This window comes from Galeopterus variegatus, unplaced genomic scaffold (genome assembly GCF_000696425.1).
Source record: "Galeopterus variegatus unplaced genomic scaffold, G_variegatus-3.0.2 Scaffold26, whole genome shotgun sequence".
Taxonomy (NCBI): domain Eukaryota; kingdom Metazoa; phylum Chordata; class Mammalia; order Dermoptera; family Cynocephalidae; genus Galeopterus; species Galeopterus variegatus.
In genome coordinates, this window is record NW_007726137.1 from 256844 (window position 1) to 283997 (window position 27154).

The 27154-nt window shown below is 51.8% G+C and overlaps 1 protein-coding gene across 1 annotated transcript; it reads left to right on the plus strand.

Annotated features, from left to right (window-relative positions):
• The first annotated feature begins 111 nt into the window (after positions 1 to 111).
• On the plus strand, positions 112 to 26494 carry LETM1 (leucine zipper-EF-hand containing transmembrane protein 1). The gene is made up of 11 exons (XM_008569160.1): positions 112 to 258; positions 4586 to 4729; positions 7681 to 7884; positions 13469 to 13588; positions 14400 to 14531; positions 15035 to 15178; positions 15865 to 15996; positions 20240 to 20374; positions 21247 to 21434; positions 22398 to 22536; positions 23503 to 26494. The coding sequence occupies exons 1-11, from the start codon at positions 205 to 207 to the stop codon at positions 23650 to 23652; spliced, it is 1542 nt and encodes a 513-aa protein (XP_008567382.1). The 5' UTR covers positions 112 to 204; the 3' UTR covers positions 23653 to 26494.
• The last annotated feature ends 660 nt before the right edge of the window (positions 26495 to 27154 follow it).

Below are 27154 nucleotides of genomic sequence, written 5' to 3' on the forward strand. Positions count from 1 at the left end.
TCCCTTGGTGAGGACTCTGTAGTGGAAAAGTCCCTCAAGTCCCTGAAAGACAAGAACAAGAAGCTAGAGGAAGGTGGCCCCGTGTATAGCCCCCCTGTGGAGGTGGCGGTAAAGAAGTCCATCGGGCAGAAGGTGCTGGATGAGCTGAAACACTACTACCATGGCTTCCGCCTGCTCTGGATCGACACCAAGATCGCTGCACGCATGCTCTGGCGCATCCTCAACGGCCACACCTTGACCCGCCGGGAGCGCAGGCAGGTAATGGGGATGCGCCCAGGGTTGTCTTTTTTTCACCTTGTAGGTTGCTTAACAAATATTTTTAGGGCTTGCTTTCTGCTTTTTTTGGTAAAGAAAAAAAGCAGTAAAACTTATACAAAAGTGAACTTCCCCTATATTGCCACAACTGAATTGTAATGCCGACTGCTGACTTTCTGATTTCTCTTCTGCCAGTGGTTTTCAGTATACACATCTGTTTTCTCTTGGTGTTTTGATGCTATTCCCCGGCTTTGGTTTCTCTGTCTTCTGTTGAGAGGTCTGCGTCCACACTGTGGGATCCCTGCTGCAGGTGGGCTGCCTTCTCTGTCTCACTGCTCCTAGTTCTGTCTTTAGGGCCCTGTGTGTTCCTCTGGGTGAGTTTGTTTTCATTTATTGCTTCGGGTCCGTGCTCCCGACTCTGAGGTTGCACGTCTGCCATTGGTTCTAGAACCTGCTGGATCACCAGCACTGGGGCTGTCAGAAGCTTCTGGTTCAGCATCTGTGCACCAGCTCCTTTTATCCTTCACTGCTCTTCAGAGATTCTTCCTGTTTTCTTCCTGTGCTCTCTCGGAGCTGCAACTTCCACTTGACTTCTCACATGCTGAGCATGGCTTGTGATACTTATTAGAAGTCACTTTTCCAAAAGGAATATGTGTTCAGAAATAGATGTTTCCCCTGCAGACCTTCAGGTCTCTCAGTTGTCTGTGAAGTAACTGACAGTCACGCTGTAAGCTTTTCTTCCTTTTACTCTCCCTGTTCTTTTCTTTAGTAGTGAGTTCCGAGGAACAAGGGGCGGCTTCTAGCTCTGTGTTCTAACAGTGGCACTAGTGCCCGCAAAGGAAAGGTGCAGAAGTGTCTCTTCCGTCAGACAGTCTGCTGAGAGTTGGCTAAGAAAGATTCCTCAGTGAGGAAAGGAGGACTATTTTAATGCATCTCAGGAATTAGCTGTTACTTAGAGTAACTCCAGCTTCTAATTCTATACTTGTTCTCAAGAACTCCGTTGAGAACAAGTCTGTTTAACTGGCAGATTTAGAAGGGAGAGAGTGATTGATGAGGAAGGGGTCATATTGGAATTTCAGAGCTGTCCTATCAGTGTGATGCCCACTGTGGCTTCATTACGAGGTCATACTTTACGCCTGGGATCTCCTTCTGCCCCTCTCCCTTCCCGTTGCTGTGAGAGTTCCGTTTTTTTTTTTTTTTTTTTTTCTGCTTCATTGAAGAAGATGAGACATTAAGAAAGAAAAAGAAAAAAAAGTTGGAGCAGATGAGTAAGTACAGGTGAGGTCCCAGCAGAGATGCACTGTTTGCCGTGGCAGCAGGTCCCCTGTTGTCAGCATTAAGAAGAGGGTTTGTGGAGTGTGCTATTTTTTCTTGGTTTTGGGTCTCTTAGGTGATTTGAATTTGAACAAAATATCAGTTCTAATTTTGTGCGAATAGTGTTTAGGTGGAAGACAGACTCGAAGTGCTGCGATTTAAGTTTTTGTGCTATTGAATGCTTGCTAATTATGTTAAATAGAGAATGACAGACACGTCTGAGTGTGGAATAGAGGCATTGGGGAAGTTGTTTTGTGTGTAGTTCTGGGCCCTGTGGTGCTGCATTAGTCAGTGGGAGGAGGTGTGTTTCTGGTCCCTCCAGGATATCTGCTGAAGCAGGAAATGCTTTAAAGTGACAGTGTCTGGGGCTGGCCCGGTGGTGCACTGCTACAGTGCGCTGCTTGGGAGTGTGGCGGTGCTCCCGCCGAGGGTTTGGATCCCACATACAGACCGGTTCCGGCTCACTGGCTGAGCGAGGTGCGGGTGCAGCACTGAGGGTTGCGATCCCGTTGCTGGTCCCGGTCCGGTACGGGCGCGACACTGAGGGTTGTGATCCGTTGCCGGACATGACAAAAGACAAAAAGGAAAAATAAATAAATAAATAAATAAAATAAATAAAGTGACAGTGTCAAGGCCACAGCAATAGGGTCAACACTAACTCCCCAGCGCTTAAAACAGTGTCCTCAAGGTTTGTCCATGTCGCAGCATGTGTCAGAACTTCCTGCCTTTTTAAGGCTGAACGTTATTCCATTGTATGGCTAGACCATGTTTAATCTTTCATCTGCTAATAGTCACTTGGGTTACTTCTCCCTTTTGGCTATCGTGAGTAAATGGAATTTTTAAATTTCAATTTCAAATTGTCGATTGCTAGTATATGGAAATATAATTGATCTTTATGTATTCATCTTGTATCTTGCAGACTTACCAAATCCGTTATTAGTTTTAGTTCTTTGTAAATTCCATCAGAGTGTATTGGTAGCAGATTTTGGATTTTTTTTTTTTCCCCAAATGTTTTTTCTGCATCTACTTAGATAATCAAATGGGTTTTCTTTTTTAGTTTTTTTTGGGTTTGTTTTTTTTGGCATCTGGCTGGTGTGAGGATCCAAGCCCTTTGACCTTGGTGTTACAACACCGTGGTTACAACTGAGCAACCCCCTAGCTGCCTTTTTTAATTTTATTAATTAAATGATTGAGATTGTCAGATTGGATTTAAAGCAAGACCCAACTATATGCATTCTATAAGAAACACACCTTAAATGTAAAGACACAAATAGATTAAAAGTAAAGGATGAAAAAAGGTGTAAATTGTGCTACGCTAGTCAAAATAAAGCTGATATGGCCACGTAAATTTTAGACAAAGATTTCAGAACAAAGAGTATTACTGGGATAAAGAGGATCATGTCACGATGTTAAAGAGATCAGTTTATGAAGGAGGATACAACATTCCTAAATGTTATGTACCTGGTTACAGAAGCTAGACACGAAAGAGCATATTGCACTTCCCTGTGTATGGAATGTCGAGGGAAGGCAAATTTATAGAAACAGAAATCAAATCATGCTTGCCTAGGGCTGGGAGTGGGAATGGAGATTAACTGCAGGTGGACACAGCGGAACCTTTTGGTGTGACAAAAATGTTGTAAATCTGGATTTTGGTGATGGTTTCACATTCTATAAATTTACCAGAAATCATTGACTTGTACATTGACTATAGTGAATGTTATGGTACATTTAAAAAAAACTGATGGAGGATATAAACAAATACAGGTGCCAGCCTGAAGTACTATTTGGTACTTCAGTACAATAGTACTGTTGTACTGTTTAGTACTACAGTACAAGTACAGACAGTACTATTTGGTAAACAAGTGAAAAAGTAGAGGAACACATGAGTTTGTTTTGATAATACATAGAAAAATGAGTGTGCAGGAAAGCAGGTTCTTCCTTTACTTCAGATGGTAGGCACAGAGAGTTAGGAAGTCTGTTCTGTGACCGTCAGAGGCTGGGGAGAAAGGCTGAGGAGAGGGACATTTGCATGGTCTTGGGATGTCTGCCATAGATTGCCCGCTTTTGCAAGGGGAGATAGAAACTGTACAGAACACACCTGGACCAAGTGAACACCACCCAGGGAGGGTGGTTGTTGTGCCACCCAAGATGGGACAGCATCACTTGTCATTCTCCACCACACGTGGGTCACCTGCACATGAGAGACAACAGACAAGCCTAAAATTAAGACCTTTCTAGAAATGATGTCACTCTTCCAGAGAGCATCAAATTAATAATCGTAGTAGAAATACAGATGAAAATTTGAATAAGAGAATTTTTTTGGTTGAAGACAGTCTAGAAAGTTTTATGTGTGATTAGTAGTCCTATCGGGAGCAGCACTGTGAGGAGCGGTGCGGTAAGCGGCGTTCCTAGGAAGAGCAGTACTGTAAAGAGTGCTATAAGGATTGAAGAGAAGGGAGTTTCTCGAGAACCCAGCAGCGATGTTCACTATTGGTAGGGATTTGATTATTTCAAATTGTGTGTTTCTTTAATGGCATCAAACACTACTTTATTTATATTGATAAAACACTTGTGTTCGTTTCAAATTATTGCTTTGTGGTGTAGCCTTAGATCTCAGTGTCTGTGGAGGCGCAGGAGGAGCGCACAGCCAACTCTCCTTTCTACAGAGCCTTTAGGGTGGACCGTGTAGCTCAGCCTCCCCTGCAGTTACCATCCTCAGTGGACTGGCCTCTGAGCCTAGGGCCATCGCAGATGCCCTTGCGGAATGGCTCACTGAAAGCACCAGTGTCCTCCGTGTTAGCATCCCACCCCACTTTTCTGAAGGCCATTAGTGCATGGTTTGGACACTCCAGATAACTGGGTTTCGGGAGTTGTCTAACTGGTTTTGGAACCCAGAGCTCATAGAGATTCCTGGGAGTGGTTGCCCATGGTTGTGCCTGTAAACAGTTTTAGGCGAGATGCTCAAAGCCCCCACCCCGTGCCTGCTTTGTCCCTCTGATGGAGCCGCTCTCTCCAGTTTCTCAGGATCTGCGCTGACCTTTTCCGCCTGGTCCCATTCCTCGTCTTCGTGGTGGTGCCATTCATGGAGTTCCTGCTGCCTGTGGCTGTGAAGCTCTTCCCCAACATGTTGCCGTCCACGTTTGAGACCCAGTCCATCAAGGTGAGGGGCAAGGTGGCAGCGAGCTCATTTCACAGTGAGGCCAAGAGTCTGTGACTGATGTTCCAGCTGTCAGATGTTTTTGAAGTTTTATGTTTTCATAATTCAGTCCTTCTGCTGTGCTGTGGCTATTTAATGGATACTGTTTAATGGATTTGTTTCTGCTTGTGTTTTTTTGTTTTTAAAGATGACCGGTAAGGGGATCTTAACCCTTGACTTGGTGTTGTCAGCACCACGCTCAGCCAGTGAGCGAACCAGCCATCCCTATATAGGGATCTGAACCCGTGGCGTTGGTGTTATCAGCACCGCACTCTCCCAAGTGATCATGGGCTGGCCCTCTTTGTGTTTTAAAATATGATTTTTCAGGGCCGGCCCGTGGCTTGCTTGGGAGAGTATGGTGCTGACAACACCAAGTCAAGGGTTAAAATCCCCTTACCGGTCATCTTTAAAAAATAAATAAATAAATAAAATATGGTTTTTCTAGACCAGTGTCCATGCCACAGGGGAGATCCATTTGTGGGTCGTGAGATCTGTCTAGCACAGGGTTGGCCAACTACAGCCCACAGGCCAGATCTGGCCCCCGTCCATTGTCAGTAAGGTCCTACAGGCATCTGCCACAGTCACTTGTGTGTGTATTGTCTGGGGGCACTTTTGAGAGGCACCAGCAGAGTTTAGTTGTTTTAGACCACACACTCAGGATGTCCAAAAGCTTTACCTTCTGGAAAAAACTTTCTGACCCTTGCTGTAATTTTTTTAAATTATGAAGTAGAAGAGAAAGTTTCAGAATGTATGTCACTTGGATGAGGGCAGGTGTTTTTCTGTGAAATTGTTTATCTCAGTGTGCGAGAGGTAGGGGAAAGTGGTGGGTACCCGGGGGAGGTGTGAGGTGCTCTCTTGCTGTGGTCACCAGCAGAGGAGCTAGAGCATGTGACTCTGGGCTGTGCTCCCCAGGGAAGCAGTGGTGGCTGGGGCGGGGTCCAGGCAGTGCAGCGCACTCTCTCTGCCCTGCAGGAGGAGAGGCTGAAGAAGGAGCTGCGGGTCAAGCTGGAGCTGGCCAAGTTCCTCCAGGACACCATTGAGGAGATGGCCTTGAAGAACAAGGCAGCCAAGGGCAATGCCACCAAAGACTTCTCTGCGTTTTTCCAGAAGGTGCTGTGATGCTGCTGAGGTCCTGTGGCCTCCACTGGTTAGAGCCACAGAGTGCCACTGCGCCTTGTCTGAGGAGCGTGCCTCAATTTTCTCTTTCCTCTTTTGTGGCACTCAGCAGAGAGGGGGCTCCCAGGCAGGCACTGGCTGTTCCTTTAGGGAGTTTGACCAGCAGGCTTGGCCAGGCGACAGGTGGACTTTGTTAGGAGCTTGGCCTGCACGTGCTTTCAGTGAGGCGAAGCCTGCTGCTGCTGAGCCTCAAGCCCAGCTGACATTCAGAGTCACTGGGCATCGTGTCTTGTGACTGTGCAGCAGTCCAGGGGAGGAAGAACTTGACAGATGAGGAACCTGAGACCTTGAAGGGGCAATGTGCTAGGTGGTCAGGCTGAGCTCCTCTTCCAGGATCCGCCATCTGGCTGGAGCCAGTCAGGAAGGTCCTGAGAGGGCTCATCAGAGGCCTGGGCTGTGGCAGCAGCAGGGGCTGGAGAGGGGATGGGCCACGAGGAATTCCTGTGGCACTGAGTTGGGGGAGCAGGGAGAGTGTGGAGATGACAGAGTCCCTGAGGATGAGAGGAGAGGGATGGGCCCAGGGTCATTGAGCTTGAGGGGCTTGTGCTACTTTCTGGAGTCAGAAGAATGTGTCTGAAGCACAGAAAAGCTTAAACCAGGTGTCAACAAATTCTAGCCCACTTGTGTGTGTTTTCTGGTGCTTTCACGCTGCAGTGCAGAAGTGAGTGTTTTCCATGGCCCCAAAGCCAAAAGCACTTGCTACCTGGACCTTTATGGGAAAGATTTCCAAGCTCCACTCTAGGGATGGAGAAATGTTATCTGTGAGGAGGAGGTGAGCACAGCATGGGGACTGCTGAGTCCACCAGGGAGTGGACAGTGACTCCTGCAAGGGAGCCTGGGGCAGCAACATTTCAGGACCCCTGGGGTTCTGGCAAGATGGAAACTGGGAAGGGAGGCAGGAAGCTTGGATGGGACATTTTGCCACGAAGCAGCTGGAGGAGGGCCTGGACTCAGCCTTTTCCAGGCCACTGTGTGTCCACTGGCTGCAGAGAAGGAGGTGTTCACAGCCAGCTGAGTTGGGGTGTGCCATGCACAGTGTTCTTCAGGAGCACACCTGTCCTCTGTGCTGGGACTGTCCCCGTCTGGCTCTTGGCAGAGACTGAGCTGGTGGCTTGCCTATTGGGCAGGAGGAAATGTGGGCAGCCACCCAAAGAACCCTAAGTGGTCTGAGCTGAGGGGCTCTACCCACTTCCTAGAGGGCAAGAGAGTAGACGCCAGCAGGCCAGGGCCTTGAGATGGCTGCCCACTCCCCTGGCGCTCAGACCCTCCAGGTAGGGGACAGAGGTGCACACAGAAGTGCCCTATTCCCACCACCAAGCAGCTGGGGCACAGGCACAAGGGCCCCAGAATACTGCTCTATGGCCACTGTCATGGTGGGAAGAGGGTTCACAGGGCCTGCACCTGGTAGCTCGTGGGCGCCTGCCCCAGAGACAGCAGCCTTGGCTCTGCTGGCCCAGGCAGGGACAGCCCAGGAGCCAAACGATGCCCCTGCACCAAAGCCCACCTAGCACTCTAGGCGAGCCCAGACTGCCCCCGCCCACTGCAGTCTCAGCCCAGCTCCGGCTGAAGTCAGCACTTTGAGTCTTGAGGTGTGAGGGGCAGCTCCTCGGGGGAGCGTAGGTTGGAGGTGGGTGGTGCCGTGTCTCTGAACCCACTTTAGGCATGAGTCCTGAGCCTGTGGGAGGCTGCTGGGAGAGCACCTCTGACCCAGTGGAGAATACTCACTATTGCCTCTGCAGATCCGGGAGACCGGGGAAAGACCCAGCAACGAGGAAATCATGCGCTTCTCCAAGTTATTTGAAGATGAGTTGACTCTGGATAACCTCACTCGGCCGCAGCTGGTGGCGCTCTGTAAGCTGCTGGAGCTCCAGTCCATCGGCACCAACAACTTCCTGCGCTTCCAGCTCACCATGAAGCTGAGGTCCATAAAGGCTGACGACAAGGTGAGGCGCAGACATGCAGGGACATGCGACCACACAGGCTTGGCGCTGCTTCTCGGGTGTTGTACCTTTGTTTTTTGATGGCAAGTGCAGTGCGTCCTTATTGTAGAAACTGGAAGATGCTGAATGATAGAAGAAGACAATAGCACGGTTATCTTGTGGTTCCCAGATCATGACTATTGACAGAAGTTTACACGTTTCTGCCCGCCACACCCTGCACATGCACTCACAGAACGTGTGTCTGTATGTACTGGAGTGAACGTTGCGGTCACACAGCCTGTGCAACTTTTCACTCAGTCTGACACTGAGCCTCCCGTGTCACTAGGTACTCACTGGAGAGATGAATTTTAGTGACTGTCTTAACATTTCATTAGATGAATGCATCATAATTTATTGAATCAGTGCTTTATTTAGCTAATCTCGTGCTACTCTAAACAACACTGCAATAAATATCTTTTAATTTTGCCCTAGATTGTTGATAATTTCTTTAAAAATAGTGACCCAGAACTGGGCTTCCTGAATAAAATAGTAGGAGGTCAGATACAAGTCCTGACCCCACAGCCAGATTGCCCCCAGGTCGCAGGTGCTGCGGTGTCCTCACCACCTGGCCTGCCCACTCCTGGCCCTGCTCTGGGTGTGCCCCAGAGTGTGCCGGTCTCCAGGAGAATTAATGAAATGTCCCTCTTCTTCTCTAGTAATGCTTTTGCCTTAAAATCTGCATCGTCTGTTATTCCGATAGCTACATCAGCTTCCTTTGGGTGGGTCTTCTTCCATCCTTCCACCAGCAAGCTTCCTGTGTCCTCTTATTTGTAATGTGTTTGTTACTGTTTTAATCTGGTTTGACAATGTCTGTCTTTCTTTTTTTTTTTTTTTTTTTTTTTTTTTTTTTTTTTTTTTGTCTTTTTTGTCTTTTTCTGTGTCTGGCCACAGATCGCAACCCTCAGTGTTGCCCCCGTACCGGACCGGGGACCGGCAACGGGATCGCAACCCTCGGTGTTGCTCCCGCGCCTCGCTCAGACAGTGAGTGGGAACCGGTCTGTATGTGGGATCCGAACCCTCGGGCGGGAGCGCCGCCACGCTTCCCAAGCGGCGCACTATCCAGTGTGCCACCGGGCCGGCCCAACAATGTCTGTCTTTCAACTGGGGTATTTAGTCTGACTTTTTTCTAGTTGTCCTACCTGTTCTAGGTTCTACTTAATCTCCTTTCTTACTTTTTTTCTGGATTAATCTAGTATCTTTAGTTATCCCACCCCGTTTTATAAGCTTGTTACTTGAGCAGCTTTCCTTGCGTTTACGAACGGCAAGCTTCCGTGACTCGTCCTTTTACTCCCTCCCGGCCACTGCGAGCACCTCAGTGTTCTGCCTGCCCGTCCCTGCTCCCGCCCCTGTGCTGCTCTGCCTCTGCAGCCTGTGCTCATCTACCTCTGCGCACTCACCCTTGGCTGAAGTCGCTCCTTCCTCCCTGCACTTACGTGTTCCCATCCAGGTTCTTTTCCTTAACTTGGGGCTGGCCAGTTATAGCTCGGTGGATTAGAGTGTGGTGTTGATAACACCAAGGTCCAGGGTTCAGATCCCCACACCAGCTAGCCACAAAAAGCAAAAAACCTCTTTATTTTCCTCAACTTAAGGATTTCTCTTTAATATTTATATGGCCTGGGTCTGCCATGAGGAATTTTCTTAGTTTTTGTGTGTTTTGAGTGTGTCTTGATTTCTCTTCCTTTTTTTTTTTTTTTTTTTGTCCTTTTTTGAGACCGGCCACACCGCGCTCAGCCAGTGAGCGCTGTGAGCGCACTGGTCATCCCTATATAGGATCCGAACCCGCGGCGGGAGCGCTGCTGTGCTCCCAGCGCCGCACTCTCCCGAGTGCACCACGGGCTCGGCCCTCTCTTCCATTTTTGTGGGGCATTTTCTGTGGTGTGGGATTCCAGGCTGGCGGTCTGTCCTTTCTGCACTCTCAAGAACGCCACTCTTGGCTCCCGGCTCCATCATCTCTCATGGGAGGTCAGTAGTTGGGCCTGTCATTGTCCCTTGAGGACATGTCTCCTTTCTCTGGCAACTTCCAAGAATTCCTCTCTGTTTTCAGTTTCTGGCGGTTTCATGACACTGCGCCTGGGTGTGTCGTCTTTGTGCTGACCCTGCTGACCAGTCACCTGGCTTCTTCTGCCTTGTGAGCTCTGCCCTTCCCATGCTCTGTCCCATGTCCACACACATCCCATGTGCACTTTCCTGTGTCTTACATCCTTTTCTTCTTTCAGGTTACTGATCCTCTCTTCTTCTGGGTCTAATCTACTCCTATACCCATCTTATGAGTTCTTAATTTCAATCCAGGAAATTTTTTTTTTTTTTTTTTATTCCAGTTCTCAGGTAAAATTGTCCATCCCATCATCTATTTTCTGGAGCACACTAATCATACTTCATGTTTGATTACTCTCATAACTAGGTGATCTGTCAGTGTTTTGTTTTCTCTCTTGGTTTTGTTTGTTCGTAGTAAGTTTTTCTCGAATGCAGGCACTGCCTGTGGAAAATTAGAGTTCCGGATGGTGTTGTCCTCTTCCAGGAAGGGCCTACCTACGTCTCTGATGTGCAAGTTGAGGGGCTGGTCACCTCCACTAATCAGGGCAAAGGCTGAGTGGAGGTCTGTACCTCCACCTTTGCCGGAATATATCGGGGCACCCCAGCCCCCGACCGCCATGGCGTCAGCAGAGGCTAGGTGGAGAGCCAGGACTTCCATTGCTGCCCAGCAGTAACAGGACCACCTCTACCTGTGCTGCCAGCAGAAGCCTCGTGGGAGAGAAGGCACACCTGCCCCACCCAGGAGTGACCCAGACTTCCACCCTAGCCTGGCAGTGACGGGGCAGCACCCTTGCCTGTTCTAAAAGGTGCCCAGGATTTAATGTGTGGATGCCACCAAGCAACAGCATGGAGAGGTTGAGAGAAGTTTGTTACTCATAGCTTTTCTGGAAACACAGCACAGCGTGTCACTTGGGGCTTTGTGAAACCTTGATGTCCACAGAGAGCAGGAAGTGAGGATGGGGGAGAGAGAGGGAAAGCGAGTGCCCACGTAGAGCTGGGGCTGTGCCTTCACTGCTAGTGTTCCAGGAGGTGGCCAGATGGAGACGTGTTTAGGCAGGAGGGTTTGTGGCTCGCCTGTGAGAGCTGGACCACATAGAGATGTCAACAGTCTTGGCCCTTAGTTTGGCCCTGTGATTAACAAATGCCAAATCATCAATTGCAAATCTTTTAAAGTTAGAACACACCCCTTGCCTCATCCAGAGGGGCATCTGAGGAGACCAGCTAAGACAGAAGATTGAAATAAGATCCAGATTCCCATAATGTAGTACCCAAAATCTTCAGGTTTCAACTGAAGACATTTGTCCAAGTGAGTAGAGACGGCAACCAGCAGACGTCAGTACAGGGATGACAGATGTTAGAGACACCAGACACATTTCAAAGCAGCTGTCATAAAAATGCTTCAGCAAGCTATTACAGACTGAAATGTGTGAAGAATAGTCTCAGCAAAGAAATACAAAGTCTTGGGGAAAAGAATATAGAAAGAAGAACCACATGAAAACTCAGAACTGGAAGACACAACAACTGGCATGAAAGCTCGGTGGTGGGCTCTGCAGCAGAACGGAGAGGAGGACAGAATCGGTGCGCTCAAGATGAAACGACAGGAGTCACCCGTCTAAACAGCAGAAGTAGTGAGCAGAAACGGCCGGAGCCTCGGCGTGCTTCTCCAGCTCGACATCTGACAACCGTGTCGTCACAGTCTCAGGAGGACAGGAGGAGACGACGAGAGGAGGAGAGGGCAGGGCTGGAAAAGGGCTTGAAGAACCAATGGTTGAAAACTTCCAGATTCAGTAAAAGACAGGTCTACAAATTTAAGAAGCTAAGTGAACCCAAATGTTTTTCTTTTCGTTTTGTTTGGGTAAACGCAAAGAAATGCACACCAAGACACATCAGAGTCAAACTAATGAACACCGAAGACACTTTTGGAAGCAGAGAGAGCGTGGTATCTTGACCACAGGGCCAGTGCTCTGAATGGCAGCTGGTGTCTCCTCAGAAACTGCAGGGGCCGAGGAGGTGGGGGCGGTATTTTTCAAGTGCTAAAAGAAACGAACTGTCAACTGAATCCCGTATCCAGCAAAACCCATAGGAACAAAGGGGCAGTCAAGTCATTCTCAGATGAAGGTGATTCACAGCCTGTCACCAGGACCTGCCCTGACAGAACAGCTACAGGAGATTCTCTGACCAGAAGGGAAACGGTAGGGGAAGGCACCTTGGAGGGTCAGGGAGAGCGTGGGGAGCACGTAGGCTTTCCCGTCCTGTGTCTGCTGGAGTGGGCTCGCCAGCCGCGGCAGCAGTAAGCGCCGGGTGGCACAGTTCCCGGTTCCCACGTAGGCAGAGGAGACCCACCAGGCTGTCCCGCTGCAGCTGCAGCCGGGCAGAGCAAGGTCCTCCGCTTCGCCCCAACGGGTTGTGATGAAGTGATGTGTGTAGCGTGAACCCCAGAGGAGCCGCAGACATGCTGCTCGGAGAGACACAGACGACCACTGTAGAGAAGTCCAAATAGAATTCAGGTAACCCCCAGGAAGGCAGAGAAGAGGACACACAAAAAGCAGCTTTATTTCTAACAAACCGGAAAGCACGCAGATGTCTGTCCGTGCGTGCTGCTGCGTTCACATGTGGGGCGCTGCCTCGCGATGGCCAGGAGCCTCAGGGGACTCTCAGGGAGCCCCAAGGGTGGCGGTGGTTTCTGTCCTGCCTGGATCATGTCAGTGTCCTAGTTATTACATTGTGCAGTTCTGTAAGATGCTGCCGGTGAGGACCCGTAAAGGGCCTGTGGGATCTCTGTGTTATTTGTTTCGGCCGCATGTCTATCCGTGATGATGTCAAAGTGTTTAATTTTAAAAGTGGGGATCGTGGTTCTACCTGCCTCATAGGGTGGTTATGAGGTTAAGTGGGTTGCCTGTGGCGACAGGTATAGGAAGGCCCTGGGAGGCGCCCACACAGACGAGCAGCTGCTGTTACGTGTTTCTTCTGTCCTTGCCTGTTGCTCCCCATGTGGTCTCTGTGACTCCTCAGGCTGAGGGGTGCGAGGTCAGGATGTGTCTTCACAGTGTTTGGTTCCCCCTCCCCTCCTCTCCGTCCGTCCTTTTTCCGTCCTGTGAACACTGAGAATGCTTTGGCAGGTGGAGGGCCGTGGGGATCAGAGGAAATGGCGGGAAGCGGGAGGGGCTGGGGCAGGGCTGCTTCTGCTGTCCGTTTAGACACAGACGGGCCCTTCTCTGGGCCACAGCGTGGGAGGAGGTTTGTGTGCGAGCACCTCCTCCCTGAGCGGGGCTGGGGTTGGGGGGCCTCTGCGTCTTGCGGTTGCTCATAGCCGGTCTGTGCTGCCCAAGATCCCAGCCCTCTGGCAGGCAGTTCCTATCACTTCAAGCGCACAACTGGGCTTTGGAGGTGGTGGTTTGTCTTTGGCTTGGCAAAGCCTATTAGAGGTTTATTCCCAGTTGTGTTAACCTGTTATGTGAATCACCGTAATCCTGGTGACCTTTCAAAATGATAATTCTTTGACTTTCTTTTCCAGCTGATCGCTGAGGAAGGGGTGGACAGCCTGAACGTCAAGGAGTTGCAGGCAGCATGTCGGGCACGAGGCATGCGGGCCCTGGGTGTCACGGAAGACCGTCTGAGGGGCCAGCTGAGGCAGGTATGCAGCCAGAGGGGCCGGCCAGGGCGGGGGCTAGTGGCGGTGGCCTGCTGGGCAGTCCTGGCGCTCAGTGTTGTCAGCTTCCTTCCTGTCTCAACTCTGCTCAGCACGTTCCCCTGTTCTTAGGTTTATTCTCATATTTTGCCATGTTCAGTCTGTGTTGAAATACTGTCATGGTTTTTTGTCTGTGTGAGGATTGTCTTGGTGTCACCATTGTAGCCTGGCACAGCACCTGGCCCATCATAGACCTGCAGACACTTGAGTGTGGAATGAACCGAGTGAGGCTGCCTTATCGGTCCCCTGCAGGGAGTTTGCCTGGGCCAGTTTTAAGTAAAGAACCTTGCTTACAGTTCTTAGAGCCCTGGGGGCTGAGCCAAGGGACACCCATGATTCTCTGGCATCTCAAGTGTCTAGTTTATGGCTGGCCGGTTAGCTCAGTCAGTCGGTTGGAGTGTGGTGCTGATAACACCAAGGTCTGGGGTTTGATTCCTGTACGGGCCAGTGCCAAGAAACAACAACGAAAAGAAACCAAGTGCCTAGATAACTAAGGTGGACACTAAGTCATATAATATAGCAACAAGTAGACCTTTTAGGCCTTGAAACATCATTGTTGGAGAGCTCATTCCAGTGACTTCATGACTCTATCTACTCAAGTTCTCTTTTGGTTGTTGCTACCAGCTCCTCTTCCCCCAACCAAACCAGACAGCAAGAGAAAGTTTCAGGGCCACCTGGCAGGACACGTGGGTGGGCCAGGGCCTGTGGGGCTGGGGCGGAAGCCACACATCCAGTGAGTTTGGGTCTTGGGTTGCAGTGGCTGGACCTGCATCTGCACCAGGAGATCCCCACGTCGCTGCTTATACTGTCCCGAGCCATGTACCTCCCAGACACCCTCTCACCTGCTGACCAGCTCAAGTCTACACTGCAGACCCTCCCAGATATCGTGGTATGTGTTGTTGGGAGACCCCTTGTGCCCATCACTTTGGAAGTGGCCCCTCTTTTCTGGGGTGAGGGAGAGATGTGGGAACATTCACCTCTTCAGCCCTGGGAGCCTGTCTTGGAGCCCCCACCCACTCTCCCTTCACCTGTCCCTGCCCCCCCCGTCTGGTCCCCCCCAACGTGGCACAGTCACTTGGAACACACAGCAATTGTGACCCTGCCACATGTTGGCCACACGTGGCTGATCTGAAACGCAGCATTTAACGTTTTTGCCACTAGTGTCTATGTATGTCCTTCTCTGAATATCAAGGTATCATTTCTATAGATGTGGAAGATTCCCCCCCAGTATCTTTCACCACTTCCCAGTAGTTTGGGGGGGGCGGGGGAAGCACACCAGCAGTATGTTCTGTCTCCCTTGTGTGAAGTCCAGAAGGTGACAGTACTCAGACGTGGGGCAGAGGTCAGGGGCAGCCCCAGGGCCCACTCACCCATGCCCCCTTCTCTCTGAAGGCAAAGGAGGCCCAGGTGAAAGCAGCTGCGGTGGAGGGGGAGCAGGTGGACAACAAGGCGAAGCTGGAGGCCACGCTGCAGGAGGAGGCGGCCATCCAGCAGGAGCACCGCGAGAAAGAGCTGCAGATGCAGTCAGGGGCCGTGGTAGGTGGCAGCCAGCCCTGCCCCGAGGGACCCAAGGCCATCTCAGGCTAGCTTTGCTGGGAACTCGCTTGTGTCCACATACTTGGGCCCCTGCAGTTCCGGCCTCACACGTTTTCTCCTAGAACAGTCAGCACAGTGGCGGCAGGGCTGCCTAGCTCTAGGGGCTCCCCTGATGGGACATGGCTCAGCCATCTCACCCTTGGCAGGCACTAGTCAGCACAGAGGGGCCAGTTCAGTGCCTGACGGGTGCCCACCTTCTGCTCGGGCCTTGCCGTGATGGGCATTGGTGCAGGAGCCTTGGGCTCCCCCAGTCCTGGGCTACACTCGGCTCCCTGGGCACAGAAGCAGTGGGAAGCTGTGCTGTGACACAGGCACTGGGTTTCTCCTGGGTCCTTCACACTCACCCACCCATGACTCGGCCTCCTGCTCTGCAAGTGACAAGCAGCTTGGAGTCTTAAGGAGACCAGAGACAAGACAGGATCCTCTGACCTGCTCTGTGGAGGGGCCTCAGACAGCTCAGTTCCATGGCAGCTTCATGGAGGGTCCCGCAAGGAGAGCTCACAGCAGGCACACCACCTGCTGCTGCACTAGCAGGCCAGTTCAGAGTGTGGCCTCTGTTAGTAGCATGTCCATGCTGTGTGAGGAGCCCCAGGAAGCCGCAGTGACTCCATGGCCTTGCATTTCAGAAGGACATTGAGCTGGAAAGAACAGAAGTTGCCCCTGGGAGGCCAGTGGCTGAGCTGCAGCCAGAAGTGCCTGATGTAATTCTGCCCTCAGAGGCCCTGAAGGACACTGCCCCCGTGCTGGAGGGCTTGAAGGTAATGCATCGCCACGCATGGCGGCCACCCAGCTCCTGAGGAACCGGGGCAGGGATGTGGACAGGCCACGGGACCCCTGCAGTCCCTGGGGAGAAGAGGTGCAAATGAGGCCAGGGGTCGCTGGGAGGCTTGGTGGGTGTGAGAGGAGTGAGTTCATTATGGCTCTGGCTTGGGGCCTGGAGGGTGTGGCTGCTGTGGACTTCCACTGTGCCCCGTGTGGCAGGTGCCGCCACCTACTGGGGAGTTTCTAGGCCCTTGTTAGCCTTCCCGGGCAATGAGGGGGTTGCGGGGGTAGATGCTGGTGTGATCCCTCAAGGCAGAGCTTCCTCCACAGAGGCCCACTGTAGTGTCACCTTCTGCTGGGGACCTGGGCTTAGGTGCCTTCAGAACTCTTGCCAGCCCGTGACACTCCGCTCGTCCTAGGATCGCTCATCTCTGGGCAGCCTCACTGTCCTCAGCTGCTTCTGGGCCCCATGCTGCCCACATGGGATGCCCTCTGGTGCCTTCTTTCTGGAACCCCTGGGAGGACCCTGAACATAGGAGCAGGTTTCAGGGGTGTGATGGGCAGAGGAAGTATCTACCAGACAGATGGAAGCGATTTGGCAGCTGGAGGAGAGTGAGGCCTGTGTGGGAGATTTGCCTGTGGGGGCGTCTCAGCCTGGGGATTCCTAAGGTCACAAAGCAGTGAGTGTCCAGAGCAGGACAGACTGGCCTGGCTTCCGCATTCAGAGGTCAGAGAGGGGAGACCACCCAGGAAGTGGCACATGGCATCCCCTAGACACAGGTGAACGAGGGTGGGCATTTTCGGGCTGAAGGGTGAGGCCTGAGTGTCAGGCTCTGGTGAGCAGTATGGGTGGGCAGTGACAGAGACAAGCCTGACCACAGGGGCTTGCGGAGCTGGGAAGAGCACCAGCCCCCTCCAGGCCTGTGGGGAAGTGGCGGCCCCCTGGGGAGGGTATAGAGAGAAGAGATCTCGGGAAGGTCCAGGCTGGGGTCTCTGTGAGAAGAGGAGGGTATAGAGCATGGGACTAGCTGTGACACCCAACGTGCTGCACTGGGAAGGGTGTCAGGGAGTGAGGGGGCAGGGCTGACCAAAGCCTTGTGGGGGCTTCTCTTGGAGACTGGCCTGGGATGAGCCTGCTAGGAGATGGAATTCAGGGTCTTTGCTTCCTTACATGGAGGGCAGAGGCTGGTGGAAAGCAGGTCTTTATCTGCTGGTGGCCCTGAGGCCCAGGAGACACTGAGACAGGCAGGCTGGGGGAAGGAGGTCACGGGTGGGGGGTGGATCGTGGGGAACCTGGCTGAGCTGGGATCAAAGGTACTCCTGCCAAAGCTGGGAGCTGGGCTGTCAGGTGTCAGGGACTGGGATACATCCATCAAAGGGGTACAGGTCCCAGCAAAGCAGAGGGTGGGCAGTTGGCTGACTTCACAGCAACCTGATTCCCATTTCCTCCAGATTAAAGACTTAGATGTAGAAGGGAACTTAGAACTCCCAGGAGAGCCTATGAACTAAGGGTTGCCAAGGATTTCTTAGAAGCACAAACCTTTAAAAAGCTATAGTGGAGAACTTTGGTTCATTGAAAAAATACATGTAGAGTAGAAGGCATGCACGCTTGTCCCCACTGGCCATGCAGACTGGTCTTCCCAGTGAGCTCCACCGCCAGTGAGGACGTTGAGTTTGTGGCTGGAAACCTTCCTACAAAGAAAACCCTGGCCTAAGGTGCTTCACAGGTGAAGCCATTGGTGAACCCAGACATTGAGGAGCAAAGAGTTCCAGAGCTGCATCAGCTCTTGGCAGAAGGAGGAAGAGAAGGGAGCCTTCCCAAGCTCGTCCTGTGAGGCAGCGTTGCCTGACGCCAAAAGCAGATGTAAGAAACGACAGATGCTCTTTCATGAGCGCCGCTGTAAAAACGTTAACAAGCTTTTTAGTAAATCAAGTGCAACTGTTCTGTGAAAAGGATCGTGACCACATGGGATTTGTCCAGGGAATACAAATTGGCTTAAAATTTTAAAAATCAGTGTGGTTACCATACTGGCCGACTGAAGAAGAGCGCGTGGGTCAGCTCGACAGCTGCAAAAAGAACACGTGATGACCAGAGGTTCAGCCCACAAGTAGAAGGGCACTTTCTCAGTCTCATCAACAGGACCGGCAGCAACTCCAGCAGCTGGCATCCTCCTTCATGGTGAGGCCTTGACGGGGGTCCATCCTCAGCCCTTGTGCTCAGCATTGCTCCAGCCAGGGCAGTTAGCAACACAGAGCAGATTACAACCATGCAGATCAGAAAGGAAGAGAGAGGAAAAACTGTCTTCACAAATGTTGGAATCATGTAGAGATCGATTGTGCTTCTCTGTACTGATGAATGATCAGAAACTGGAAGTTTTAACGTATGTCATTTACAGTGGCATACCCTCAGAGTAAAATTGAAAACAAGATATGCAAGAGCTGTACTTGAATTTTAAGTGTAAAATGTTGCTGAGGTAAATTAAAGGAGAGGTAAATAAGTGGGGAGAATGTTTAATGTACTCAAGGTAGGAAGACTCAGTGTTGCTAAAATGTTAATTCTTAAACTGATGTATGGGTTCAAGACTATTGAAATCCTAGCAGGTTTTTTTGTTGAAATTGACAAACTAATTCTAAAATTTACATGGAAATTCATAGGGTCTAGAATAGCCTACACCATTCTTATAAAATAATAATAAAAGTTGGAGGATTTACACTGCCTGATATCAAGACTTATATCGCTATAGTAATCAAGACTGTGATATTGGTATAAAGACAGGTAAGTAGATGAACCAAATGGAAACAAATGGTTTAGAAATAAACCCATATACAGATTGGGTTGATTGATTTTCTACAAAGGTGCCAAGACAGTTTATCAGGGAAAGGACAGTCTTTTCATTGAATTATGCTGGAACAATTTTATAGCCATATACAGAGAGAAAAAAAAAAAAAAAAAAAACTTGATCCTACATAACTCGTACAATATAAAAAATAACTCAAAGGATTATAGGCTTAAATGTAGAATCTTAAAACTACAAAAAAAGTCCTAGGAGAGAATTTCAGTAACCTTAGGTTTGTTGTAGATTTCTTAAATAACAACACACAAACATGATCCATCAAAGAAAAGGATCAATACATTAGTCTTAATCAAAGTTTAAAGCTTTTTCTTCAAAAAACACTTATGAAAATGAAAAGACAAGTTGTGGACAGGGAGAAAATATTTGCAAAATGCAACCTGACAAAGGACTTGTTTCTAGAGTACATAAAGAACACTCTGACAGCTTCATAAGTAGGAAGACAATAGCTCGGTTGTAAACATGGGCAAGACATTTGAGCAGGTACTGAACAGGAGAGGCACACAGATAGGGAGCAGCTGGAAAGGAGCGCCATGCCACTAGTCACCGGGGAAATGGAAACAGCAAGCACCCGGGGGAGCACTGCACGCTATAGCGAGACTAAAACCACAGACTCGGAGCGCTCGACCGAGCATTTGTGAGACTCGCGCCTGCTGGGGGGGCCGCCTGACAGTTTCTGAAGCAGTCAGAGTTGTGCCCCTGCCCTGTGAATCAGCCATCCCTCTCCTGGCACTTCTCCACAAAGACTGGTACACCTGTGTTCAAAGCAGCCGTGTTTATAGTGGCTGAGAACAGGAAACAAGGTACATATCTGTCGACAGGAAAATGAATGAATAAGGTTTGGTGTGGCCCCTCAGAGATTTAAAGGAACATACCGCCACATGGGCAGGCCTCAAAATGAGTGAATGACAGAAGTCAGACAAAAAGTATATGCTGGATGATCCTGTGTATGTGAAATTCTAGAAAATGCAAACTAGTCCATAGTGGTAGAAGGCAGATCAGCAGTTGCCTGGGAGTCGGGGGGTGGGACCCTGAAGGGTCTTGAGGACGTTTGGGGGTGACTGGCGTGTTCACTATTGGCTGTGGCAAGGATGTTACAAGTATTCGCATATGTTGGGCTCAGCCAGTCACACACTTTAAGAAACTGTGGGTCAGCATCCTAGGGCACTGGGAGCAGAGTGCAGACAGGCACTTCATGCATGTGACTGGCTTAGCCGTGGCCTTGAGCTCTACTTCCCAGTGGACGTTACCAGTGAGCACCTGTTTTAGTGGAGACTCTGTTACCAGGTGCTCACCCTGTCATAAGAACAAACAGAAAAGCCATAAACTCTTTTAGGGGAAAAGAGTCAATTATTTCCTCTCCCTTAGGCTTTTGTTTTCTTCCCAGGAAGAGGAAATAACTAAGGAGGAAATTGACATCCTCAGCGATGCCTGTTCTAAGCTGAAGGAGCAGAAGAAATCCCTCACCAAGGAGAAGGAGGAGCTCGAGCTGCTGAAGGAGGATGTCCAGGACTACAGCCAGGTGGGCAGGGCTGCGGGAGGGGGCCCGCTGTCCTGGCACCTCCCTCCTGAGCAGGGCCAGTGTGGACACGGGCGGGCCCTTCTCTCAGCTGCTCCCCGGGGCGGGTGTTCTCAGCCTGGTCACCTGGGCGGGTGGGATTTGCTCCTAAGACAGAGACTGCAAAAAGAGTAAAAGAAGAGCTTCGTCAGCCCCTGGAGTCAGTCCATGGAGTGTTTAATAATCTGACCAAAGGGTATGTGGGGAGAAAACCAACCCAGTGACATTTCAACAGCAGTTCTGACCGGGCCACTCCCATAGAATGTACCAGGTGCCCTTGCAGATGATAGGCATGCAGCTGGTAGATTCTGATCACAGGAATAATTTGGGCGCTGGGTAAATGAAGTCTCGTTTTCATTCGTGATTCCCCAAAAGAGACTCTTCCTCTTCTTACATGGTAGTTCTTCCTGCGATGTTTGCTCATGGGTGAAAGCTGACTTGGAATTTAAGATGACACTTAGGATTTCTTGGTTCATTCATTCATTTATTTATTCTTTAACAAATATGAAGAAAGTTGAGATTCAGAATAGATTCCATTTCCTTTGTTACAAAAGTTTGCAATTTTTTTTTTCCTTTTTGTCTTTTTTACTGACCGGTAACGGGATCGCAACCCTCGGTGTCACACCCGTACCGGGGACCGGCAACGGGATCGCAACCCTCGGTGTTGCGCCCACACCGCGCTCAGCCAGTGAGCGGGAACCGGTCTCCACATGGGATCCGAACCCTCGGCGGGAGCGCCGCCACACTCCCAATGGCGCACTCTCCAGTGCACCACCGGGCCGGCCCAAGTTTGCAATTTTTTAAGACAAACATTTTATAACTAAAAATTTAATTAGGACTTGCAAGAGATCAAGAAGGAACTGTCAAAGACTGGTGAAGAAAAGTACGTGGAAGAATCTAAAGCCAGCAAGAGACTGACGAAGAGAGTGCAGCAGATGATTGGGCAGATCGACGGCTTGATCGCACAGCTGGAGACGGGTCAGCAGGCTGGCAGGCTGGGCCCAGCTCAGGGCTCGCCCGCGGGGTGAGTGGGGCAGGGGTACGGGAGGCCGACTGGGAGGGCTACTCGGTTGACAGGTGCTCTGCTGGGACCTGAGCTTGGGCCTTTCCTACTCCACAGTGCATGTCTTAGCCTCGGTGCCTAATTGCTCCTCCTCTGACCCTGTGGTTCTAGCGAGAGATCCCGGGGGAGTCTGTGCTCAGTCTCCACACCTCTGTGATTCTTTACACAGGTAGCCTTCAGGTTCATTTCTCCCTCACGACCCAGACCCTGCCCTTTCCTGTTTCCACAAACCATCAAGCACTCTGCGGCCTGCTGCTCCTCCTGGCTCCCCTGACACACACTGGATTATGCCCCCACACAGGCAGTGTGCCTTCTCTGTACACCAGTGTGTCCCAGATTCCTGCATGGTGGCTACAGTGACACCCTGCGCTCCCACGGGCCAGCGCTGTACTGGTGCTTCCCGCACGTGCAGGGCCCCACACCCCACGACGTGGGAAGGCAGACTGACCACAAAGTGCCTGCCTGGGCTCCAGTTTTCTTCCCTGGGGGGCCTTTGTCCACCCCAAGATGAGGGTGGTGTCCCCTCTTGAACTGATCTGTTGGCCTGTCTCCTCTCACTGGTCAGATAGCAGGAAGGCCACCATGGCCACAGCAAGAGCATGTTTCCGGGTGGTGCCATGGTGGTCCCATCTGCAGGGCTCTCCCCCTGCTGCAGCCTCAAGGAGGGGCCCCCTGGGGGATGGGCATGCACATAGGAAATACTGGGCCCTGCACCCAGGGGTGGTGCTTGGTGTCTGAGCTGGAGCATCCCAATAGAAAGGACGTGGGAGCTTTTGGCAGTGTTCCCTGGGGGTCCGCATTGAAGGTCACCCGGTTCATGTGGGGCCGCCTGGGTCAGGGCTGACCAGTTGGGGTCACGGGTGTGGCAGTGAGGGCCCGTGTGGTGGGGCAGCTGGCCACAGCTAATGCAGGCTTTGCCCCCAGGGAGAATGTCATCAGCGTCACCGAGCTCATTAACGCCATGAAGCAAATCAAGCACATTCCAGAAAGCAAGCTGGTGAGCTTGGCCTCCGCGCTGGATGAGAACAAGGACGGCAAGGTCGACCTCGACGACCTTGTCAAGGTGGGTCTCGGTGGGGACACTGCCACCTGCATGGGGTTGGCTCTCCCTGTGAGTGGCCGCCCCTCAGTGCCTCAGGTCCAGCAGTCAGGAGGTTGGTCAGTAGCTGTGACTATTCTGTTAGGCCTTTGCTCTCTTTTGAAGTCACACTAGAAAGTTACAAATTCATGAAGTGGGGAGAGGACAGAACAAGGGCCACACGTGGGCCATGGCGCTGAGCTCCTGCCGGGCCCCTAGCACCCAGCTGGAGGCAGGATGAACCTGGGTGCTGAGCACACCTGTCAGGGCCCCCGAGGCCTGAGCTCCCAAGTGCAGCACTTCAGGAGATCTCAGAGCAGGACCTGGCCTGCATGTGGAGGTCTGGTTTCTGACCTGGAGGTTGCTGGCCAGCCTGTCAGAATCACGTACGTCTCAAAAAAAACTGCCTCATGGCCCCTTGTGCATCCAGCACGTTCACCAAAAATGTTGGCTAATTTCTTGTAGTTCCATTTAAAAGCAAGGCACTGTCACACATGCCTGCTCCTTAGTCTGGATGGCAGTGGGGACATGGGCCCCCACTCACCGCCCTCTGCCCTGGGAAGCCGTGGTCTAAGGCATGCCTGGCCCCAAGCACAGCCTGGTTGCCGTGTCCAGCGGCCGCAGTGCCCTCCTCCCTGCAGCCCCAGGCACATAGGAAGCTTGTCTGGCTGGCTTGCTTCCCACTCAATGAGCCCCTCCCCTGCTGCTTGTGACCAGGCCTGGGGCTGTGGAGCCCTTTGGCCCCTGGGGAAATCTGGTACCCTGAGGACCAGGCAGCCAGAGGACCCTGGCAGGCAGTGCAGCGCTTAAGTGCCCATGGCCACCCCAGCCAGGGCGGCCAGGGGACAGCTCTCAGAAGGGGTTGTGCCCACCTCCTCTGTGCTTGCGGGGTCAGCAGGCAAGTATTGTGGCCACAGCCCTGTGTCACACCCTCCTTTTCTGTGCGCACAGGTGATTGAGCTGGTGGACAAAGAAGACATTCACATCTCCACCAGCCAGGTGGCCGAGATCGTGGCGATGCTGGAGAAGGAGGAGAAGGTGGAGGAGAAGGAGAAGGCCAAGGAAAAGGCCGAGAAGGAGGCTGTGGAAGTGAAGAGCTAGGCTGCCAGCTCTCGGGGACGCCGCAGCCTGTGTGTCTGCCTCCCTCCTGCTGCTCGGCCACCTGGGAATGACCGTGGCAGTGAACCTGTTGAGGTGATTCTTAGTGGCAAATCAAATATTTTGTCTGGAGTAAATCAGAAATTACCATAACCAAGTAGATTTAAATTTTCATCATTCCATGGAGATTTAATCAGTCTGGAAACCCTGAACCTCTCCAGGGTGTCATGTCTGGACTCATACCTTGGGTGGCGCTGCAGCGGCCACAGAGGCACACACCGGCCCTCATAATTCAGCATGTGACTGCAGCTCTGCCCCGGACGAGAGTGAGCACTGCGTGACTCCCGACGCCTTGCGGAGCTGGCAGTTTGCCTGCACGTCCCCGGAGCACTGGGACGGGAACTAGATAAGCACAGATGTAGCCCTCCCTGGTTCTGAGAAGATGCTTCAGTCTGTCCCTCTGACTCCTAAATATTGGCATAACAGATCTGTTCACACACATTTTCAAAGTCCCGTCTGTGCAATTATTAGGACAAAAGTGCCTGTCATCTTACTGGCCTCTGGAAGTAATGTTTCTCCCTGACAGGACCACAGGTGTCTCATGTGGACCCGCATGGTGTGTCTGTGGGGCTTGCTCTTGATTTACCTTTGATTTGCGCCTAATTCCGTAATCAACTGACTAGAACAGAGTTTTCACACACGCTTGTCTGTCTAACTCGTGAGTTATATCTAATGTGAATTATGCTGAGATAATGCCGAGGCCTCGACGGCAAAGTGTTCCCTGCTGGGGTGGCTGATTGTGCTGCTGTGGTTTAGGTCGCTGGCTCTTTGCTGTAGGCCGGGCAGGGGCCCACAGCCTCGGGACCCCAGGTGTCCTCCTCCAGCATAGCAGGGCCCAGCCTGCTGTAAAGCATAGGGTTCTTTTGGCTTCTCATGTAAAATTGACATTGAGCACACATGGGGGTGACGGGGGGACAGGACAGGCCACACCCATGGCAGCGCTCACCTCTCAGCCCTTAGCATGGCGTAGGATCGGGTCCCTCAACACCTTTAGAACAAGCAGACGGTGCCGTGCTCCTGGTCACCAAACAGTGAGGGGGTGGTCATGTGGTCAACAGTGGAGCGGCATCCCGAGGGGCTTTCCAAGTGGGGCTTGCCCCGTGCCCCTCGAGGCGGAGCCGGGTGGCCTCCATGGGCTTGGCGTCCAGAGCTCTTCACTGAGCAGCCCCTTGGGTGGGCTGCGCTCGTCCTGCAGTTGGGTCGGTTACCTGCAGAAGGTCTTTTCAGGGAGGCTCCAGACAGGATATGGAAGACACAGGAACAGAGCACACAAGTGGCCGAGGTAGCCGGACAGAAGCAGCAGCGCTTGGAGAGAGCTGCTCAGTTCCTCGAAACTTGGTTTTTTGCTTGACCATTGAAGAAACCTGACAAAGTAAGAGTAAGATATTCTCACATGTAAACCTTTGTAAAATAACAGTCGGGTTCTAAAGGCTTTTTATTTGAATTATTTGAGAAAGAAGCATGTTTTAGATGCTTTACTGGTATTTATGAGTTGTCTTACCCTGAGTTCGTAGCCTGGTGTTTAGTTGTCACAGTACTTGCTTTTGAGAACAAGCTTTGTGGTTGCCAAATGTGTCCCCATAGATGACAACTGTTTGGGGCCCAGTCAGCTGTGCCCCTACTCTTGTCCTCATGCTGGCTGCCTGTGCTGGGCATTGTCAATGTCCCCACCCTACCGCTGGCTGTCACTGCAGAACAGCTGGCTGCCATGGGCAGACGCTCCTGCCGTCCCTCACTCTGGATCCTGCGCTCATAGTTGACGGCATCGCCTCGAGAGCCGGTGCACCCCGGGAGCTGCGGGGGCCCTAGCGGGTGCCTGTCACAGCTTTGGTTCCATCTGCTGTGGTCTGGTGGCAGGCTCTCTCCCCTCATCGTGTGTTCCTTTCTACTGTACTGAACTTTATGGCAGCTGAAATTAGTGTCCGGGGGCAGTGTAGGAAGTGGTGGATCCAGAAACAGTTTTGTGTGATAAGGTTTTAAAAGGTGATGGGTTCCAGCTGTCCACGTTTTATAACTGCCCAGCACCTCAGCTCGACCTTCGTGGCTGTTCAGGAGCTGGGACATCTACGCCTGTGGAAAATGAAACTTGAATTCCCAGCGGGAATTCAGCATTTCTTCTTGCACTCCCCCAAATGCCCACTTCTTACATAGGGATTTGGGAAATTGGCAGGTGGCTTCGAGTCATTTTGGAATATCAGAGTCTACACATTTTAGAAATGAAGGGCACCATGTAATTCTTGAAAACAGCCTCCAGGCAGTGGTTCTCACAGTGGGTTCCGGGGCCAGCTCCACCTGAGAGCCCTTGCCCTGGTTCGTATACAAACACCTTTTGTAGAAATAGTATTTTTAGGAGACCATCAAATCCTTGTTTCTGTAACAGCTCAGTAATATTTCTGGACCTTTTGGCACATAAGTCAAGATGGAAATGGTCTTAGTGTCTGCTTTTGTGAGGGCAGCATGGACTGCGGGCAGGTGTTGGGTGAGCTCTTCCCGTCGGGCATGCAGTTGTGGGTCTGGATTCTGGGAGCCTTGCCTTCCCTGAGGGTTCTCCGAGGGCCCAAGCCCTGGTCCCACCTCCTGTCTCATGGGACCTGTCTGCGGGGTCAGGAGACCTGCATCCCCTTGTCCTGTGACTGTGCACCCTGCTCAGGGGGCCTGCGCCATGTCCGATATTATGCCGTGTGCCAGGCTGCCCTGGGGCCCTGTGGCATTGGCGTGCCGTGTGGTGGTGTGCTAGACACTGTGTTTGATGTAGGAGGTGACTAATAAAGCGCCTTCTCAATGACTTGTCTACCTCGCAGTGGTCTGTGCGTCCAGGCTGGTTGCTCCTGCTGCCTAGTCAGGCTCTCCCCACCCTGAGGACCCTCGGGACACTGGAGGCCCAGACACCTGACACCCAGATTGTCTGCCTCAGTGACCCTGGCTTGAAGGCAGCGAGGGGCCAAGCTGGGCCACGGCGGGCGCCTGGGCTAGAGCCTGTCTCCCTCATGAGCGTCCAGAGTTCGGAAGGCCACTTAAAGGTAGGGCTGGGGCAGGAGGTGCCTGCTGCTGGGGACGGCCTCCGAGAGAGAGAGAGCAGAAAGCATAGGGCACCCACTGGCCAGAGAACAGTGAGCATCAGAGCAGGACAAGAGCTGCCTGTGAGTAGGGACTGAAGGCTGCCTGCCTGCTGGCGCTGCTGACGACACCAGTTTCTGATTGTGAAACAGGTCATTCACAGGAGAGGATCTGGTGGTTTCCTGCCTTCTGAGGAAGCTCTTTAAGGGAGAATTCTAGCTGATGGTCTCAGGGAGAGGCTGGGATCCACCTCCAGACCCTGGGAGGTGGCCGGCCCTGGGGCTGTCAGGGCAGGGAGTTGGGGCACCCCACAGGAGCCACCTGCTTGTCCAGAAGTCAGGGCCTTCCACCAGACTCATCCCCTCACCAGTCTCTGGCAGGGGCCCAG